Source organism: Sinocyclocheilus rhinocerous, unplaced genomic scaffold (genome assembly GCF_001515625.1).
Source record: "Sinocyclocheilus rhinocerous isolate Xijiao unplaced genomic scaffold, SAMN03320098_v1.1 scaffold755, whole genome shotgun sequence".
Lineage (NCBI taxonomy): Eukaryota > Metazoa > Chordata > Actinopteri > Cypriniformes > Cyprinidae > Sinocyclocheilus > Sinocyclocheilus rhinocerous.
In genome coordinates, this window is record NW_015659385.1 from 992760 (window position 1) to 1014301 (window position 21542).

Consider the following 21542-nt stretch of genomic DNA (forward strand, 5'->3'; position numbering starts at 1 on the left):
GTCTAAGGGTTATGTAACTACCATATAAGTTTCAAAACAGTCAGTCCACAGACAAATGCACACAGCCTGCATAAAGTAGCTGTGCCTTTTCACGAGCCGTTGTGACTTCCGTAAAAAGGTGACGTCAGAACTACACAGTCGCCGCCTTTCAGCCACCCCGAGCACTGCCCATCGTTCCACCCTCCTTTTGCCAAACCCCCAGACAACATCGCGTCCATACCATTGCTGAGCAACGACAACACGTAAACTTTCAATATCTTCTCTTGCAGTTATATCATTGGGTAATTATACTGTTTAAATTGCGGGCATCAGGCAGGGAGCCGCTATTATGCCTGGCATTGAAACTGCTTTTGAATGCACAATTTTAGTTTCACTTTCACTTTCGAGATTCACAATCGCAGGTACTTTGTTTATATTATGGAGCAGCAGTACTTGCCACACATTTTACAAGAGTAGATGTTTGTCAGTGGTGCTCAGGATCTGCAATTCGCCATCGTTCTCAGTCATCTCTCCTTACTCTGTTTATGTGGTAAGTGAAATTTTATGTACTGTAATATAACAGGCATTATGTAATGTCCGCAAACCGTTAGTAAACTTCTCACATATTTTGTGTTACATTATGGAGACAGCATAATCTGAAATTATAGTTTGCAAACGGTTATGCAATGCTAACGTGTTGCTAACTTGATGCTGATGTGTTATAGATTTCTGCATTCGGTTTTTGAAAAAATATTAAAATAATAGTAATTACAATTCTGAAACATCCTGTTGATGAGGTGGTTGGTTGTCACCTGTCATCGCCGATTGGGGGTCTGACATGCTCAAACGGCATTCTGGCATTCTACAAGAATATTGGGAAATATATGCGAATATCGGCATTCTACAAATCTGACATTCCGGCTCAAACATGTAAGGCCGGAAAACATTTCCCTCAGCAGTGGCCATAATTACAGGTGTTTCTATTTACAGGTGTTTCTATTTTTCTATTTGCCACAGCAGGCTACAGCATACATGACCCTAGTTACCTGTGGTTGGCCTGGCCATGCGTCACTCAGAAAACAACAGGCCAATCAGAAGAGAGGCTCATGAATATTAATTAGACAGGCCAAAATCGAACTGTTCTAAGCAGAGCTCCTGAGAAAGGAGCTGTAAAAATATATTTAGATGGTTTTTGGTACTTATACCGCAAATATATATTCTTGAAGACATCAAAACCTAAAATAAAACGTATATAAAATAAAATAATACGTGACCTTATTTATATTAGTTTGTTTGATATTTTATTCCACCAAACTAGAATAAAACTAGCCACCAGTTTTCTTTGAATGTGAATGGATATAACTGTCATATATAACTCTGTTTATCATTTATAGATGACTTGATTACTGTGCATAAGTTCAAGCCTCCAGCAAAGTGGCGACAATCTTTTGAGAACTACCTTAAAACAGTCCCGCCCTACTATATCACTGTAAGTAATGGAATCAGTAATTCATTTTGACACTACAACATTGTGATTGTATCTTTTGGAATGCATTCAAGTTATTTTGTGTTTTGCTTAATCCTGATTCACGCAGGCCCTGCGGAAAGCACTAAGAATGATGGGAGCTCCAAACCTGTTGGCTGACAACATGGAGTGCGGTCTGAGCTATAGTGTTGTGTCTTATCTCAAAAAGCTCAGTCAGCAAGTATGTTCTAACATAGTTTGTTTTTATAGTCTTTATTCTTAAACGTGCTTCATGAAGTTTATACTGTGTACATTACAGGCAAAGATCGAGGCAGACAGAGTTTGTGCATCAGTAGGAAAAAAGGCGGCACTTGATGGTGGGATTAAACTTCGCTGCAGAAGCTCCACCCTCTCTCTGGCACACAGGAAGGATTTCACGCAGCTGTTGAACAGTATCATGGGAGATGGGCCAGCTCTGCCAATGGAGGCAAACACCAAGGAGTTTGCTGGCTTTCAACTAGCTGCTCTGAATAAAGTACGGATATATTCAACTGTAAATACAGTACACCTTGTGAATGTTTTGTACTGTTTTCATGCGGTCAAAACCACAAAGATGTACATGACATTGCTCAATGTGAATCAAGTCAGAGTGAGATTAATATTTAATGCTGTTTATTTTGAGGGCTGGAATTTAATACAAGTGCTTTTCATATGGCACATTTGCAGTTTAGAGTCAAGTTTTTGTGCCTAACCAACTATTCCAACAGGACACAGTTGAGCAAATCATCCATGTTCAGTTCTCACTAAATCCAGATCACTTATCTACTGTTTTCTTCTCTTTTTGCACAGGAATTTAAACCGCAAGGACTGCGGAACCCCTATGATATCCCAAGATCTCATCTGCTAGACCAGCTGAGCCGCATGAGGCGGAACCTTCTGCACGCCAGCATCTGTATTCTGAAAGGTCAAGATCAAGGTAACGCTCGGACAGCCATGAATGGTTATTGATTTTCTTAGAGCAGTTTCCCGAGTATCTGGGTTATTTGCTCAATTAAATTTAGCTTTTGGTTTCCAAAAGAATTGTGAGCCTTTTTATCTGATATGGTTATGCTGTTACATGGTACGTTTTGAATGTTATTTATGTTTTTATAATAAATATTTTTTTAGATCAGCTGCACAGTGTTCCTATAGCTCAGATGGGCAACTATCAGGATTTCTTGAAGCATTGCCCATCCCCTCTGAGAGAAGCAGACCCCGATCAGCCTAAACGTTTGCACACCTTTGGTAACCCCTTCAAATTGGACAAGAAGGTACCTTTAGATCTCTGAATTAAAAAAAAAAAAGAAAGCATAATAAAGATTTGACTTTCAGGCAAATAACTTTGTCTCTCTGTGTCAGGCAATGATGGTAGATGAGGCAGATGAATTTGTTACTGGCACTCAAGGCAAAGGCAAACGTCCTGGAGAATCAAGCAGTCCTGCTGGGGGCGGGGCCCCCAAACGCAGACGCTGTATGTCTCCTCTGCTTCGGCTGGGACGGGCATATACACCTCCCAAAACACCACCTAGAAGTAAGTAACCAGCACACACAGGCAGAAAATAACCCTTTAGTAGCAGGTCATTCAGAAATTAAAATCCTTTCATTTACTCACCCTTATTCTGTGAGCAAAACTTTGAATCTTCAGTTTTATGCATGTTTCATATCTGATTCAACACAGCTCCAGATAATGATGACACAGAATTGGGCAATCACATCAACAACCATCTCGAGTCAAACCGCAACTCGGACAAGGAGCCGAGTCCTGCACCCGAGTCTGAACTGATCCAGCAGAGGAACCTCCTTCAGCTAGATGAGGTCGAGAACCAGGAAAACAGAGTGCAGGAGAACGGCCAGTCCAGCGATAGTGAGTTTTCTCTGGGCAGCGAGGGTGAAGAGGAGGCCCCACGCCGCTACCCTTCCCCCTGCCAACTGAAGAAGATCAGAAACCAAGAGAGCCAGGAACTGAACTCTGAACTCAGAGTACTCATCACCAAGGAGATCAGGAAGCCTGGCAGACGTGAGTCACAGCGCACACATACATGTGCAGATGTCTGCTACTTGTCTCTCATTTCCTCTCCTGATGCTCTTTCCTGGGTGGTGTCCAATAAGCGAAGGAGGGGTGACCACCCACAAACGCTTTGTCTTGGGCCTTGTGAAATCAACTGGCCATGCTTGCTTTTGCTACATGTGCAAATCTGTAACATTGTTACAGCTGGTTTTCATTTGTCATTTTTATTTTTACATTGTAATGAATATTACAGGGTTTTGGAAATTAATTTGTTCTTGTGGTTTTACAGTTGTTTTTTGTCATTGCTCATAACACCATACATCAAACCTTTCTTCTCACCCAATGTCCTTTTTTTTTTTTTTTTTTTTGTCTAAATGCAGGTTATGAAAAAATCTTCTACCTCCTCAAGCAAATCCAGGGCAGTTTGGAAACGCGTCTGATCTTTCTGCAGAGCATAATCAAAGAGGCTGCCAGGTATACTCCAGATTCAAATGCTGATTTTTCAAGTAGATGCTTAACTCTTCATACTGATACATTTATTATCGCGTTTGGTCTCGTACTGTATTGCGTACCTTGTCAGTGTCGTGCGCTTTGCTTGGCCATTTGGTGTGATAAACAGGAAAGTGTGTTCAAGCTCCAGCAAAACAGTGTAAAGAAATACTCTTTGTGAGAAGCAGTCAATCAGCAGAAGTTAAAAGCAGCTTGTAAGTGTATTTATTTCTTGTCTCAGTGTTTAGCGCAGTTGTCGTTGCTAGGAAACGCTTGTTTTGTTTACTGTGGAGACGTGCTGAAATCGCGTTTGGTCTCGTACTGTATCGCGTACCTTGTCAGTGTCGTGCGCTTTGCTTGGCCATTTGGTGTGATAAACAGGAAAGTGTGTCCAGCTGAATTCAATTTGAGTTTTGTTAAACTAATTAAAAAGAACGTCTCAGGTTACTTATGTAACCATGGTTCCCTGAGTAGGGAACGAGACACTGTGTGTGTGTGAGTGAGTGAGTGAGTGAGTGAGTGAGTGAGTGAGTGAGTGAGTGAGTGAGTGAGTGAGTGAGTGAGTGAGTGAGTGTGTGTGAAGGTGTATATATATATATTTATATACACCTTGCTACGTGTACTGCGTTAGGCTAACCGAGACTTGTCATTTGCACTTATATATTGTTGCTCTTTTGTTAGTTTTGACTGCTTTTATTGTCCTCATTTGTAAGTCGCTTTGGATAAAAGCGTCTGCTAAATGACTAAATGTAAATGATATTTGAAAGGTTAAAGCCCCAAGTATGCTTTCTTTTTTTAAAGCATTCTCTAACTCTCACAACTCGAGTCGAAATGATTTTAAATATATATATTTATTTATTAGGGGTGTAACAATATACACGTATTCGTATTGAACCATTCGGTACGAGGCTTTTAGGTTCGGTACACATTACAAACCGCAAACGATTTGATTCGTTGGACTAATCCGATTACATTTGGAAAAGAAAACCGCTTAAAGTGTGTGAAACATCACACACCATCTATTATCTGTGCTATCAAATGGACTATACTTTCAGTTATGTGTTCAGCTATACATGTGTAAGAAGCGTTCAGACTTGAAGTTTACTTTGGTCTTGATGTGCAAACTCAAAATTATGCTGTTTTCATTAATATAAATAACCCCATGTTGTTTTCATGGACAAAGCTCTAATTACTAATCAAATTACGTGTGGTGTGTGTGTGCAGGTTTAAGAAAAGGGTCTTGATTGAGCAGCTGGAGAACTTCTTGGAGGAGATTCACTTAAGAGCCAACAGCATGAATCATCTGGACGGTTTCTGAGCACTCCATCTGTCCTACTTGAAGGACTCGCGCACATATCTGCACTATTTATGTAATGTTATTTTGGACTTGTGTGTCTCCAGTCTTTATCAGTATTGAAGCTGATGTTATCAATGAGGACAACCCCATGTTGTTTTCATGGACAAAGCTCTAATTACTAATGAAATGTGTGTGTGTGTGTGTGTGCAGGTTTAAGAAAAGGGTCTTGATTGAGCAGCTGGAGAACTTCTTGGAGGAGATTCACTTAAGAGCCAACAGCATGAATCATCTGGACGGTTTCTGAGCACTCCATCTGTCCTACTTGAAGGACTCGCGCACATATCTGCACTATTTATGTAATGTTATTTTGGACTTGTGTGTCTCCAGTCTTTATCAGTATTGAAGCTGATGTTATCAATGAGGACTTGATGGGTTGTCGCTAAACCTCAGGATTGGGAGAAATGGGAAAAGTTGCTTTTATAACAAATGGTCATGCACATCTTTCTTTTTCTTTTCTTTTTTGTTTTAAGGCATTTTTTTTCCAATCTAAATGTGCCAAAGAGAATTGGTTGGCATTGGCTTCCTCGTTTGCGTTTTTGTATCTCCCCCCCCCCAGTCCCCTGCAACATTTCGACATGTAGCATTGATCACCAATATAAATGTTTTCCTTTCATTTCAGTCGGGAATTGCACCTCTGCAAACTCACTGCTGCATTCAGTCTTATCAGACAAGACCGATGATTTTCTGGAAATCACATTTGTTAGGTTGGTTCTCTCTTAATAAAGCAACTAAATCAGCAGTATTCTACACCAATAAAAAGGCGAGTTACCAAGCAATTCTTTAAAGTTGGAGGTTTGAGTGACTTTGAGGTTTTGTAATTAAATGTAGACTTGCACACTCCAAAAGTCAATTGTTGTTTGTTAAATAACTCATCTCAGGAATGATGTTGCAGAAGATTTAGCATTTGGCAGCAGTGGAACATCTTTCTGAAATTTTGTTTTCCCAATATTCTTAAAAAACTCTTTCTCCTTTCACAAAAGTGTAGTTTTTTTTTTTTTTTAATCTATAAAAACAAATTTGCCACTTTTATTTTTAAACCACCCAGCATTATTATGCATGGCTTCAAGCAACTGTTTTGCCTTTAGCAAAAGACCTTCTGTAGCATGCCATGTGGTTTTCAGACCACAGAACCATGAATAACTTCTGTGAAGGACTGTATAACTTCTGAACTTTTGCTCTCTTGACTAAAAATTGCAAATGACCGTTCTGCACGGAGTAACCATATTTGATTTACAGAAGCAACAACCGGAAGGATATAATAATGAAACACCCAAACGATGTAAAGTTGATTCTTAATCATTCAGGATGGAGTTTAGAGCCAATTATTCATTGACATGGGAAGTTGCTGCTAATGTATTCCTACATTACTGCCAAATATCCATTATTCCTTAGCTCTTTTTTTTTTTTTTGGTCTGTCTTTGTGTATCTCACCCTCTTAACCCTGCACCCTAATGTAGGGACCAAATCTTTGCCATACATGTTACCGATAAAGGAGAAAGGCTTCTTTAAAAAGTATTTTTATTATGCTGTATATATGTACATGGTGACATTGAAAATATTATTTAAGAAAGTTTTGGTGGAAAGCCTTTTTTTGTATGTATTTGAATAAAGTCTATTTTACACTGAATAGTCATGTAAATAAAAGACATTTTTCTGTCATTAATTTCTAAGTGGCACAATGTCATTAAAAAGGATTGCAAATCTTACCATGTTCATTGTGTTTTCTATATACTTAAACCCATCAGTTTGCAGGGATAAAGATTGAAGTGGCTCGTCACGTTTTTTTGGTTATTGCTGTAGCTACTTGGGGAGTTTTGGTTCTAGACCTTACAAATTTCAACAGTTATTAAATGTGTGGCTCAGTACTTAACAGAATTCTTATTTCTGAGATCCATGAAATCCGTAACTGATGGTTACAATACATTTCCATCAGAATTGAGGAAATTTACTGAGAAAAAATGACAGCAGACACTTTGAAGTGCAAAAACCCTGATGTAATAAAATTTTATTTACAGATATGTACAAAAGTCTCGTCCCTCTTCCTGAAGTGTCAGAGGACCCTCCTAACGGTCCTCAGATATCCCTCTGACCCCCCACCCATGAGGGAGGAGGGGTGTGTTGAGTTGGCAAAATCATACAAATGTATATTAACACAAGTTTCCTGTGTGTGTTTGTCATTTGAAGCAGTTGTGATTGCATGTATCATCTCAAGACATCTCGGCTGGATTCAGAACTCGACCTATAAACAGCAATGACCCTGTGGAGTAAAAACCTACAAATTCAACTGATTCTCCAATGTCACAAAACAGATGTCATGCAGATCTGTGTGGGTTCATGTAGACTAATAACATTGTTTATGATGATCACTCTATGGAGAATTACATCTGCAGTCCCTGCAAATTTAGTCCCTAAATGTAAATGTAATTGACCTCTCTCTCTTAGGTACAATACAAACATTTTGGGTCTGTTTTTGGTTACACTTTATTTTAAGGTGTCCTTGTTACAGTGTAATTATACATTTAAGGACAGAGTGATATTAATTAATTATATGTACTCACTATATGGTTTGGGTTTGGCTAAGGGTTACTTGCATGTAATTATGCATAAGTATTATTGTAACAATATTGTAACAATGACACCTTAAAATAAAGTGTTACCTTTTTTGAGAGAGAGATCAAAATTAATACTTTTATTCAGCAAGGATGCATTAATTTGGACCTTTATAATGACATTTAAAATGTCCCAAAACAGTTTGACGAAAAAATCATGAATAGCACAACTTTTCAACATTAATAAATGCTTCTTGAGCATACAAGCATACAAATCGGCATACAAGAATTAATTCTGAAGGATCATGTGACAAGACTGGAGTGAAAAATCTGAAAAATTCAGATTTGCCATCACATGAATAAATGACATTGTAAATAATACAAATATAAAATTGTTTCAAATAAACTTTTAAATAGTAATAATAATTCAGAATATTACTGTATTTCTGATCAAATAAATTTAGCCCTGGTGGGCCTAAGAGACTTTGTCAAAAACATTAAAGAATCTTACTGACCTCAAATGTTTGGACGTTATATACAATTTAATGTCAGGGTAGAGTAATTTTAAGAATGCATGCTATCCGTTATAATTTCAGATTTTAGTATTTACCTGTACTGATCTGCCGTAAGATATTTACATAATTATATTTGAAATTCAAATCAATATCTAATTTGGCATAATATATATTTATTTTTTATCATATATCTACATAATTACATTTAAAAGTCATATTTAAATTCTAATCAATATTAACTTTACATAGAATATATTTACAAAATTATATGTTAAATTTATTCTTATATTTAAAATAAACTGAAAAATATTTGGTGTAGAAATTGTGAAAATTTTACAAATAATTTCAAGGAATTGCAAGTACAGTGCAAAAAATGGCTTATCTTACTTAGTATTTTTGTCTTGTTTCTAGTCAAAATATCTATAAATTCTTAAATCAAGGTACTTTTACTAGATAAGCCAATTGACTTAAGATATTTAGTCTTGTTTCCAGGGGGAAAAAAACTAAATTAAGTGCATTGTGCTTAAAATAAGTAAAATTATCTGCCAGTGAGGTAAGTAAACTAATCTTGTTTTAAGAGTAATTTCCTTACCCCACTGGCAGATCATTTTACTTGTTTTAAGCAAAATGCACTTAATTTAGTTATCATGAATAGCACAACTTTTCAACATTAATAAATGCTTCTTGAGCATACAAGCATACAAATCGGCATACAAGAATTAATTCTGAAGGATCATGTGACAAGACTGGAGTGAAAAATCTGAAAAATTCAGATTTGCCATCACATGAATAAATGACATTGTAAATAATACAAATATAAAATTGTTTCAAATAAACTTTTAAATAGTAATAATAATTCAGAATATTACTGTATTTCTGATCAAATAAATTTAGCCCTGGTGGGCCTAAGAGACTTTGTCAAAAACATTAAAGAATCTTACTGACCTCAAATGTTTGGACGTTATATACAATTTAATGTCAGGGTAGAGTAATTTTAAGAATGCATGCTATCCGTTATAATTTCAGATTTTAGTATTTACCTGTACTGATCTGCCGTAATGGTCGGAGAAATGGTCGATCTGCTTTGAAAACCGCTGATCGGGATCTTTTCAATAGCACCATTGCTAAAAAGAAAGATAGAGGAAGAAAGCTCAGTCATCAGTTATTTCCCAGCCGATTCACAGCTTGAACAGTCTGTTCAACTATATCCCATCTGTTGACTACAACTGATTCTCAACCAGGTACACATACACCAGGGAGTAGCCTTGCTGAGCATATAAAAGATTACATCTTAAAAAAAAAAATCAGGGCTAATATTTGGTAATATCCAGATGTGCTTTTGTCCTCTTCACAACAGAATAATGTTTCATTAATTTGTTTCACAAGGACTTGAGGCTTGTTTTAACTATATCAGTGTCCACACTAACGGATGATAATGTGTTTATTATAAGCATGTGCTGCAGTTTTGTCATCTGCTGCTCAAATGCTCAAGCTCTTTAAAGCAGGACGGATTCTGATTGGCTGTCTATGTTTTTATCTTTTATCAGCTGGAAAAATAAATCATTCAGGCATAACATGAAGTCTATAGAGGCCGAAGTCTATATTATGATATTGGTATGTCAATACAGAGTCAGATCAGTCTTCATTAACATTAAACAGACAGTATTTGATATTCATAAGTGTTCCTAAACATTTCTCTTGTTTTCAATTTCCACACTAATTTTTTTTTTTTTCAGCAAGTAAAATGTCACATACCTGTAGCTGAAAGCTGCTTTTGTCCCTTCCTCTGTCACTTCTATTCTTGCCTCATGGAAAGCCTCTGATACAAAAAGCCCTTCTCCATCTGTAGAATTTTTAGATATTTTGACTAGAAACAAGACAAAAATATTAAGTAAGATAAGCCATTTTTTGCAGTGTAACACGTTTAATTAAACATGACATTTTGAATCAAGAAGAATGAAACTACTTTCTTGTAAAAATACTTCAATAATCTATTTCATTTACAAGTTTGATTTTTCTTTTTTTCTTACACTGTGGAAATCAATATTTATTTTTACACAATAAATATTTACTAGTGCTATCAAACACATCCAAAATAAAAGTTTTGGTTTACATAATATATATGTGTATATCGTGTATATTTATTATGTATATATAAAGACACACACATACAGTATATATTTAAAAAATATTTACGTTGGAAAGCCTCTGATACAAAAAGCCCTTCTCCATCTGTAGACATATCAAACAGAAGGCTTAATCTTCACAGAGTGAATAATTGATTTAAACTGATGGTGTTTGTGATTATTTCCCAGCATCTATGACTGGTATAAACTGTTTTCGCTTTAACTGTCCTACCTGAGATGCCTCTAAAATCAGCAGCTGAGGGACTGAAGACATCAGAGATACCGAGAGACTGTAAAGCAGGCTTCAGATTGAACCTGCTCTGCATCTTAAACCTAAAACACACACAAAACAAGGATATGTCCAATTTGCATAATATAATATTTCACAAATAATTTATATTTTTTTGCATGCAGTTACCTGGGCAGAAATATATCCATCTTAGTGCGTCTTAATCCAGTAAAATATTTACGTTTATGCATTTATATATTCATATTCTTATATTTGATATTATTTAAAAATATATTTAATATATAAACATAACCTATTTTTCTTAAATACATACATGCATGTGTTTGTATTTATATATACATAATAAATATACACAATATACACACATATATTATGTAAACAAAAACTTTTATTTTGGATGTGATTAATCGCGATTAATCGTTTGACAGCACTAATATTTACATATATATATATTTGACAGTCATAATTATATTTAATTGCACATCATATATTTACATAATTATATTTAAATTAAATTACTTTAACAATATATATTTACAAAGTTATATTCTATATTCTAAATTCATAATTATATTTAAATTCTAATCAATGTTTAATTTGACATCATATATTTACATAATTATATTTTAAATTCATTATTATATTTAATTTCAAATCATATCTAATTTTAACATATATTTACATAAGTATATTTATATAATATATATATATTTAATTCTAATCAATATTTAATAATACATCATTATATTTTAAAATCATAATCATATATAAATTCAAATCAGTATTTCATTTTACATCATATGTACAGTATTTACATAATTAACACTATAAAAATGTATATTTATGTTTGTGTATATTTATGTATGTTTTTGTAAGCCATATACTGTATATATCCATCACTTAAAATGACATTAGAGACAATCTAAATATAAATGATGAATATGTGGTGGTTTTAGGGAAACTGCATTGACTATTAGTCAATATAAGCTCACCTTTACTCTGGGAACGTGTCCATTGCTGTAGCCGACTATGAGTGTGGTTTGGATTACTGAAGTTTACACTCAGTAGACTACTGTTACCCCATCCCAAGGCATGCTGGGTAAATTCTGGCAGGAGTTTCACACCACTCTGGACAAATAAGGCATTGGCAAGCTCGTGAGCTGCTTTTCCAGCTGGGCCAGAGGGGTTTTCCGGTCACTAGGTAAGGCCACCAGTAGCCTGAGTGAGCGATCCAAGTACGGAAGCTCCAGCACAGTGTACTCCTGCTCGGACGGCAGGCAGAAATTCCCTAAGACAGGTGGACAGGTAAATATATACGCTCTTAGCAGAACAATAGGCTTCCATCCAACTCTTGTATCGGTGTCTGTCTTGTTCCTCCTCTTACCAATATTGACTTTGGTTGACTGGTACATCATCAGGACTTTGACTGTGCTGCCGTCTGAGAGGCTGAAGGGCAGGTTCTGGGTGTCAGTGAAGAGAAATTGTTTCTGCCAGGCACCGTGAAACACCACCGTGCTCAGAAGAGCCATGTGCAGTAAACTGTCTTTTCTGGAGGCCTCTTCCTGGGACTCACTGGACTGAAGCTGCTCCTCTTTTGTCTGGAGATGGTCATCAGCTTTAGAAATAAATCATACACTTACACTTAATCATTTATATGAAAACATACAGTATATATCCTACATATCCTACATGTACTATAGTTTCATGTGTCTCATCATAATAAAACAATTTAAATGCACTGACAAATATTTGGTGTAGAAACAATTTTCACTCAGCTAAGAACTTCATTTGGACAGATTTAAAGGTGATTTTCTCAATATTTTGATTTTTTTGCACCCTCAGATTCCAGATTTTCAAATAGTTGTATCTTGACCAAATATTGTCCTATCCTAACAAACCACACATCAATGGAAAGCTTATCTAATCAGCTTTCATATGATGTATAAATCTCAATTTCAAGAAACTGACCCTTATGACTGGTTTTGTGGTCCAGGGTCACATATAATGTATTTGATATCTATTAAAGATAACCTACTTTTGTTGGTGTAACCCTATGTTGATTCAGTACAAAATAATACTACTATCACCCACTTTTCAGCAGCACAACTTTTGCAAGCAAGGATAAAGTTGGTTAATCTTTATAATAGATTTGATTCATTTTTAAGATTAGCATCTTAATTGCACTGATGTGTGGCCTCTATTCTGAATGAATGTTAAAAAAAATTAAAGGATAATTTACCAAAAAAAGAAAAATCTGTCATCATTTACTCACCCTCATGTCATTCCAAACCTGTAAGTCATACTTTCTTCTGTGGAACACAAAAGAAAATATTTTGAAGCATGTTGGTAACCAAATAGTTTTGGTGACCATCGATTCCCATTGTATGGATAAAACAAAAAACAAAAAAAAAACACTAAGACATTTCACAAAATATCTTCTTTTATGTTTATCTGATGTTTTGTTTAAAACAATGATGACAGAATTTTCAGTTTTGGGTGAACTATGCCACAGCCTCCATATATCTAATATTAATGCAACATGAAGCGGTGTAAATCACAATACGAAAATAATGAAATTAAACTTCTTAACAGAAATGCTTGCTACATTTATAGTTTTACATTGATATTGATAAAAATAGGCCTATAATTAAAATATAAAATTAAAAATATATAGTATAATTAAAAATAATTAAAAACAAAATATAATTAAAATGTATGATTGAATTAAAATATTTAAGAACTTCTTACTTCTTATATAGTATCATTAAAAAATAATTAAAAACCAAATTTTATTATTAAAATGCATGACAGAATTAAAATATTTAGGAACTTCTTACCTGCCGGCTCGTCCTCTGGATTGGGTGAGTGTCAGCTGCTCCTGATGCTCAGCTCCACTGTCACTGTCACTCCAGGGGGACGTGCGTTCTCCCTGATCCTCCACGCCAGGACAACTGATTGAAAGAGTTGTCGATCATGAGACCTTGTTTAAAGGGAGAGGTTCGTGTTTGTGGTCTCCGGCGGCGATGTCCATACCACTCGGTCAGAATTCCTGCCTCCCACCCGGCACTATAAGGAGCCAGGCAGAGGGAGGCATGCGCTCGACCAGCAAATCCAGCCGCACACACACACACACACACACACACACACACACACACACACACAATAGAGAGAGGAAGTCATTACACAAGCTTTACCAAACTGTTAACATCTCTATACACTACAATTATTGATTGATTGATTGATTGATTGAAAGAAGTGAGTGACTCACCAAGCTGCATGTATTTGAACAAAACAAAGCACCCGGCACTATAAGGAGCCAGGCAGAGGGAGGCATGCGCTCGACCAGCAAATCCAGCCGCACACACACACACACACACACACACACACATAATAGAGAGAGGAAGTCATTACACAAGCTTTACCAAACTGTTAACATCTCTATACACTATAATTATTGATTGATTGATTGATTGATTGAAAGAAGTGTTATACTCACCAAGCTGCATGTATTTGAACAAAACAAAGCAAAACAGCAATATTGTGAAATATTACTAAAATGTAAAATTATGTTTTCTTTTTTAATATATTTAAACATATAATTTATTCCAGTAAATGCTCATTCTCAGTCTTCAGTATCACATGATCCTTCAGAAATTATTCTAATATATTGATTGGTACTCAAGATTTTTTTTTATTATTATTATTATCGCATGTTTGATGGATGTGCTACTTGATATTTTTTTCAGAAATTGTGATTTTTTTCAGGATTCTTTAATGAAGAAAGAAACAAAAGAACATTTGGTCACACTTTATTTTAAGGTTCAATTCTCACCATTAACTGCAACTTTTGCCTCAGTAAACTCCTAATTTGCTGCTTAATAATAGTTAGTAAGATAGTTAAGTTTAGGTATTGGATTTGGGATGTAGAGTATGGTCATGCAGAATATGTGCTTTATAAGTGCTAATAAACATCCAATAGCTTTTGTTAATAATAGGCATGCTAATAAGCAACAAGTTAATACTGAGAATTTATCCCTATACTAAAGTGTTACCGAATATTTATTTTAAACAACTGTTATTCATTGTCAAAGTCAGATCTCCACTGTAAGTGGAGTTTCCACAAATGACCCTAATGGATTGAAGAGACATTAGTAAACTGCAAGCGGGAAATGATCAGTAAGCATCAGGTATTTGGACGGTGCCCAGCAGAAGGCATGTTAATCAGTAGAACCAACTTGGCAGCAATCAGTGGAGAAGACAGATTTTTTAATTCCAGTATTCCATCCATGGCATTTGAATTTTTAAGAAGGGAAATGATGATGGGAAAGTCACGGTCACTTGGGCAAGGACAATGCACCCAAAGGAATGCCGTCCAAAGTAAACAACTCCTCTTTCATCTTGAGGTCAGATATTTAAAAGTTGGTACGCAAACATACTTTGAATACAGAAAGTCCTTTAATGGGTCAAATATTGATGAACTAAAACATTAAAAGATTAAAAAATATGTCTAAAACAATTGGACCGTTCTAAGTGGAAAAAGCCTATCAGGGTGTGTGACATTCACTGCCTCGACATACTACTGCAGGTTCAGAATTACATTCTCACAATTAAGTATGTAGTGGATTGCATTATATGATAATAATTTAATATATTAGTGTCATGATGGTGATGGTTGTAATAATAATAATAATTATTATTATTACCACCTTAATAGTAGTAATTATTAATATAAGGTGAGTATGAATACTAATAATTGCTAATAATATACATCATTACTGTTGTTATTTTGTTTTTTAGACTTGCATTTGCGTTTGTAATTAGTTATTTTGTTTTCAGAATTGTGATTTGCTTTGCACTTCTCGGCCACTGTAGACCTGCCTCATGACGCAAGTGTCTAGCTCCTGTGAAGTTACCATGTTCAACCACTAGGTGGCAGAGTTTTATTCTTCACTGAGCTCTCTGACATAAGCAATGAAGCCCTTTTGTTATTACAACTATTATGAAACACTACAGAATACCACAACATACAACAAACACAAGTCAATTTGATTCCGTCTTAAAGTCATTCATTATGAATGCACATTCTTAAGCATGGCCTGTTGCTAATAAAACAAATGCACTATAGAACAAAAGCTTAAATAGAGTTCACCAAAACAAATTCTGTCATCCTTGACCCACCCTCTTGTCGTTCCAAACCTGTTTTGGAACACAAATTTTTATATTTTAATTAAACCTATGCTTCTGTCCCTCCATTGAAAGTCAATGCACATGTGTGTGCACATATTTGAGCTTAAATGTTTACCATGTGTTTTCATGTGAATAAATGCCTAATTAAATCTGCTCATATAAAGTGACCTTACCTCTTCACAAGACTTATTAAACTGCAATTATTTGTCAACACCTTTATGACCTGAAGCTTTGATTACCTGGACTTTCAATGAACCATCTCAGGTTTCATTAAAATGTCTTAATTTTGTGTTTCACACAAGTCTTACGAGTTTAGAACAATATGAGAGCGAGTTAATCATGAAAGAATTTTCATTTTTGGGTGAATATCGGTTTAAGGGTTTTCCACATTTTAATACTTGCAATTATAGTAGACCTCAAAATTCCCTCTTTAAGACCCGCATACATGCTGATGAGATGATTGTCCTGCATGTGTCAGATATAAAATTCTTGCTCTTCCACCGCAATGCCTTCTTGACTACAATCATCTACTGTCACAATGCCATTGCTGTTCTGCTGCCCTTTGTCCTGCAACACATCTTTCACATTCTTTGGCTGTGGTTTGTGTACAACACAAGGTGTGGATTTTGCAGAGATGCTCTGTGCTCTAGACGGCAAAGGAGTCTGTCTTATGGAGGAGGCATTATTATAGGTCAGATCAGCAAAGTCAAGACCTCCATCTGTTGGAGGAGCAGACTTGGGCCGCCGTGCTGGGGCCTTTAAATGGGGCCTCAGCTGTGGATGGGAATAACCCGAGACCACCGATAGGTCCACAGAGCTGCCGCTGATGGTCTGTCCCGTGTCCACATCCGTCTCTTCGGCTCCCACTAGCGTATCGACATTGACACGGAAAATTGGAGCAGCCATTGAAGAGAAGCAGCGAGGACGGAAGCTTGATTGAGAGGCACACGAGCAACGGGACTCGTCTGTAGGCAGAGAAAAGAGGGATTGTGTGCGGTGGCCTGTCCATCCGGCCCGTAAGAGCTCCACATCCCTCTGGAGCCTCTCCATGCGGCCTTCCTGATCGCACAGCATGGGCGTCCTGGAGGCGACCGGAGACGGAAGGGTCTGGGTCTGCGAACGCGATGAGTTCCGGTGATAACGGCGATTTCGATAGGAGGCGGGCCCGCGGCCGTATGGTGGAGGAGGTGGAGGGGGCAGCTCGGGTGGAGGAGGGGAAGTAAACGGAGGATCATCAGGAGGAAGGTGACAGAACTTCGCAATAGTGTGCTTGCGGTAATACCGTGAACCTTGAACCTGACAAAGTCAAAATGAGAGCATGAAATTATGTGCAATTAATATGTTCAGGACACCATTTTTGCAGATCCTAGTACCTATTTTTATTTGGTCCCAAATAAAGGTGGCCTTAACTACTATATACTTACATTTAAATTAATCATTCGATGCAATGCACTTATTGTGTACATACATGTTTTTACACTGTACATATATTTAAAAAATACCTGCATGTAATCACATCTGCAATTCATTTCTGTAATTACATTTATAATTATACTGTTGACCCATCCCTTACACCTTAACCCACCTTAAAACCTTCCCATACCATCAAACAAGCAACAAAAGTGTTTTGCAATACAATATGAACACAATAAGTACATTGTACTTATTTTTTGATGTAAATACATAGTAGTTAAGGCCACCTAATATAAAGTGGGACCTTTTATTTAAAGTACTATATTGATAATAAAATCTACACAAACATTACCATTCAGAAGTTTGGAATGTGTACGATTTTTTTAAAAATAATGGTTATTAGGACTGCATTTATTTGATCGAAAATACAGCAAAAACTGTAACAGTAAACCTCAATGTGTGATATTAAGGATATTTTGGTTAGTTTATGTATAATACATATTTGGTTGCCATTTGACAATCTATGTCAATATAAAACCTGATCTTGAAGCAAAACAAGTTAAGAACCAGCTGCTTTAAATCTTGAACTGTTCACATGGCAATATGATGAACAACATATCTGCAGTGAGCTGTCAAAATAAGTTTGACATTAAACAAAAATAGCTTTGGAAAGGGAAACATGTTCCTGCAAATGCCAAACAAAACACAATGTGGGAATGTGGCTTTGATAAGGTAACTGTATACCTGTGTGTGTGTGTGTGTGTGTGTGAGAGAGAGAGAGTGAGAGAGAGGAAAATTTATCTTTAAACATAGCAAGCATTGTTGAGTGTGTGTGCATTAGAGTAACAAAGTTCTACTGTTTTCTGCTTCACACCTCACTGCACATTCCCTCCATCCCTCTACCTCTCCCTCGATCATTTTCCTCTGTTGCTTTATTTGGTTTTCCATCCATCTTTGAGCCTCTTTGTGCCCTTCTTCCTCACTGTTCCACTCACAGATTTCCCACGTTTTCCACATTCATACATTTCTCTCATTACATGCCATTATATTCATTCTGTATTTACTATATCTCCCTCAAAATAGTATATATTTCCCTGTATGGAAATTTCTGACTCATTGAGCACCAAATGTGAGTAAAATTGTCTTTGGTGAGTAAACAAGTGTATAGTTTCGTAAAAATGTTTACAATACCGTTCTAAAGTTTGGAGTTGTTTTTGAAAATAGTCTCATATTTATGTTTTCAACAATACAGTAAAAACAGTACATTTGTGAAATATATAGCTTTTGTTAATAATAGGCATGCTAATAAGCAACAAGTTAATACTGAGAATTTATCCCTATACTAAAGTGTTACCGAATATTTATTTTAAACAACTGTTATTCATTGTCAAAGTCAGATCTCCACTGTAAGTGGAGTTTCCACAAATGACCCTAATGGATTGAAGAGACATTAGTAAACTGCAAGCGGGAAATGATCAGTAAGCATCAGGTATTTGGACGGTGCCCAGCAGAAGGCATGTTAATCAGTAGAACCAACTTGGCAGCAATCAGTGGAGAAGACAGATTTTTTAATTCCAGTATTCCATCCATGGCATTTGAATTTTTAAGAAGGGAAATGATGATGGGAAAGTCACGGTCACTTGGGCAAGGACAATGCACCCAAAGGAATGCCGTCCAAAGTAAACAACTCCTCTTTCATCTTGAGGTCAGATATTTAAAAGTTGGTACGCAAACATACTTTGAATACAGAAAGTCCTTTAATGGGTCAAATATTGATGAACTAAAACATTAAAAGATTAAAAAATATGTCTAAAACAATTGGACCGTTCTAAGTGGAAAAAGCCTATCAGGGTGTGTGACATTCACTGCCTCGACATACTACTGCAGGTTCAGAATTACATTCTCACAATTAAGTATGTAGTGGATTGCATTATATGATAATAATTTAATATATTAGTGTCATGATGGTGATGGTTGTAATAATAATAATAATTATTATTATTACCACCTTAATAGTAGTAATTATTAATATAAGGTGAGTATGAATACTAATAATTGCTAATAATATACATCATTACTGTTGTTATTTTGTTTTTTAGACTTGCATTTGCGTTTGTAATTAGTTATTTTGTTTTCAGAATTGTGATTTGCTTTGCACTTCTCGGCCACTGTAGACCTGCCTCATGACGCAAGTGTCTAGCTCCTGTGAAGTTACCATGTTCAACCACTAGGTGGCAGAGTTTTATTCTTCACTGAGCTCTCTGACATAAGCAATGAAGCCCTTTTGTTATTACAACTATTATGAAACACTACAGAATACCACAACATACAACAAACACAAGTCAATTTGATTCCGTCTTAAAGTCATTCATTATGAATGCACATTCTTAAGCATGGCCTGTTGCTAATAAAACAAATGCACTATAGAACAAAAGCTTAAATAGAGTTCACCAAAACAAATTCTGTCATCCTTGACCCACCCTCTTGTCGTTCCAAACCTGTTTTGGAACACAAATTTTTATATTTTAATTAAACCTATGCTTCTGTCCCTCCATTGAAAGTCAATGCACATGTGTGTGCACATATTTGAGCTTAAATGTTTACCATGTGTTTTCATGTGAATAAATGCCTAATTAAATCTGCTCATATAAAGTGACCTTACCTCTTCACAAGACTTATTAAACTGCAATTATTTGTCAACACCTTTATGACCTGAAGCTTTGATTACCTGGACTTTCAATGAACCATCTCAGGTTTCATTAAAATGTCTTAATTTTGTGTTTCACACAAGTCTTACGAGTTTAGAACAATATGAGAGCGAGTTAATCATGAAAGAATTTTCATTTTTGGGTGAATATCGGTTTAAGGGTTTTCCACATTTTAATACTTGCAATTATAGTAGACCTCAAAATTCCCTCTTTAAGACCCGCATACATGCTGATGAGATGATTGTCCTGCATGTGTCAGATATAAAATTCTTGCTCTTCCACCGCAATGCCTTCTTGACTACAATCATCTACTGTCACAATGCCATTGCTGTTCTGCTGCCCTTTGTCCTGCAACACATCTTTCACATTCTTTGGCTGTGGTTTGTGTACAACACAAGGTGTGGATTTTGCAGAGATGCTCTGTGCTCTAGACGGCAAAGGAGTCTGTCTTATGGAGGAGGCATTATTATAGGTCAGATCAGCAAAGTCAAGACCTCCATCTGTTGGAGGAGCAGACTTGGGCCGCAGTGCTGGGGCCTTTAAATGGGGCCTCAGCTGTGGATGGGAATAACCCGAGACCACCGATAGGTCCACAGAGCTGCCGCTGATGGTCTGTCCCGTGTCCACATCCGTCTCTTCGGCTCCCACTAGCGTATCGACATTGACACGGAAAATTGGAGCAGCCATTGAAGAGAAGCAGCGAGGACGGAAGCTTGATTGAGAGGCACACGAGCAACGGGACTCGTCTGTAGGCAGAGAAAAGAGGGATTGTGTGCGGTGGCCTGTCCATCCGGCCCGTAAGAGCTCCACATCCCTCTGGAGCCTCTCCATGCGGCCTTCCTGATCGCACAGCATGGGCGTCCTGGAGGCGACCGGAGACGGAAGGGTCTGGGTCTGCGAACGCGATGAGTTCCGGTGATAACGGCGATTTCGATAGGAGGCGGGCCCGCGGCCGTATGGAGGAGGAGGTGGAGGGGGCAGCTCGGGTGGAGGAGGGGAAGTAAACGGAGGATCATCAGGAGGAAGGTGACAGAACTTCGCAATAGTGTGCTTGCGGTAATACCGTGAACCTTGAACCTGACAAAGTCAAAATGAGAGCATGAAATTATGTGCAATTAATATGTTCAGGACACCATTTTTGCAGATCCTAGTACCTATTTTTATTTGGTCCCAAATAAAGGTGGCCTTAACTACTATATACTTACATTTAAATTAATCATTCGATGCAATGCACTTATTGTGTACATACATGTTTTTACACTGTACATATATTTAAAAAATACCTGCATGTAATCACATCTGCAATTCATTTCTGTAATTACATTTATAATTATACTGTTGACCCATCCCTTACACCTTAACCCACCTTAAAACCTTCCCATACCATCAAACAAGCAACAAAAGTGTTTTGCAATACAATATGAACACAATAAGTACATTGTACTTATTTTTTGATG

At 36.6% G+C, this 21542-nt stretch overlaps 2 protein-coding genes and 1 pseudogene across 2 annotated transcripts in view; 1 reads left to right on the top strand and 2 right to left on the bottom strand.

Annotated features, from left to right (window-relative positions):
- LOC107723679 (integrator complex subunit 6-like) overlaps positions 1-5360 on the top strand; it is a 14427-nt gene extending 9067 nt beyond the window's left edge. Inside the window, exons 10-18 of the mRNA XM_016532387.1 lie at positions 1374-1468; positions 1575-1685; positions 1764-1979; positions 2294-2420; positions 2612-2754; positions 2843-3014; positions 3162-3500; positions 3872-3965; positions 5205-5360. Of these exons, the coding sequence (XP_016387873.1) occupies positions 1374-1468; positions 1575-1685; positions 1764-1979; positions 2294-2420; positions 2612-2754; positions 2843-3014; positions 3162-3500; positions 3872-3965; positions 5205-5298 (1391 nt within the window). The 3' untranslated portion in view covers positions 5299-5360. The remainder of the gene's footprint in view (positions 1-1373; positions 1469-1574; positions 1686-1763; positions 1980-2293; positions 2421-2611; positions 2755-2842; positions 3015-3161; positions 3501-3871; positions 3966-5204) is intronic.
- Positions 5361-7330: 1970 nt separating this feature from the next.
- On the bottom strand, positions 7331-12399 carry LOC107723649 (probable serpin E3; annotated as a pseudogene).
- A 7092-nt stretch (positions 12400-19491) lies between these two features.
- The window catches only part of LOC107723675 (protein FAM124A-like), a 15613-nt gene continuing 13562 nt past the window's right edge, over positions 19492-21542 (bottom strand). Inside the window, exon 5 of the mRNA XM_016532384.1 lies at positions 19492-21162. Within this exon, the coding sequence (XP_016387870.1) occupies positions 20341-21162 (822 nt within the window). The 3' untranslated portion in view covers positions 19492-20340. The remainder of the gene's footprint in view (positions 21163-21542) is intronic.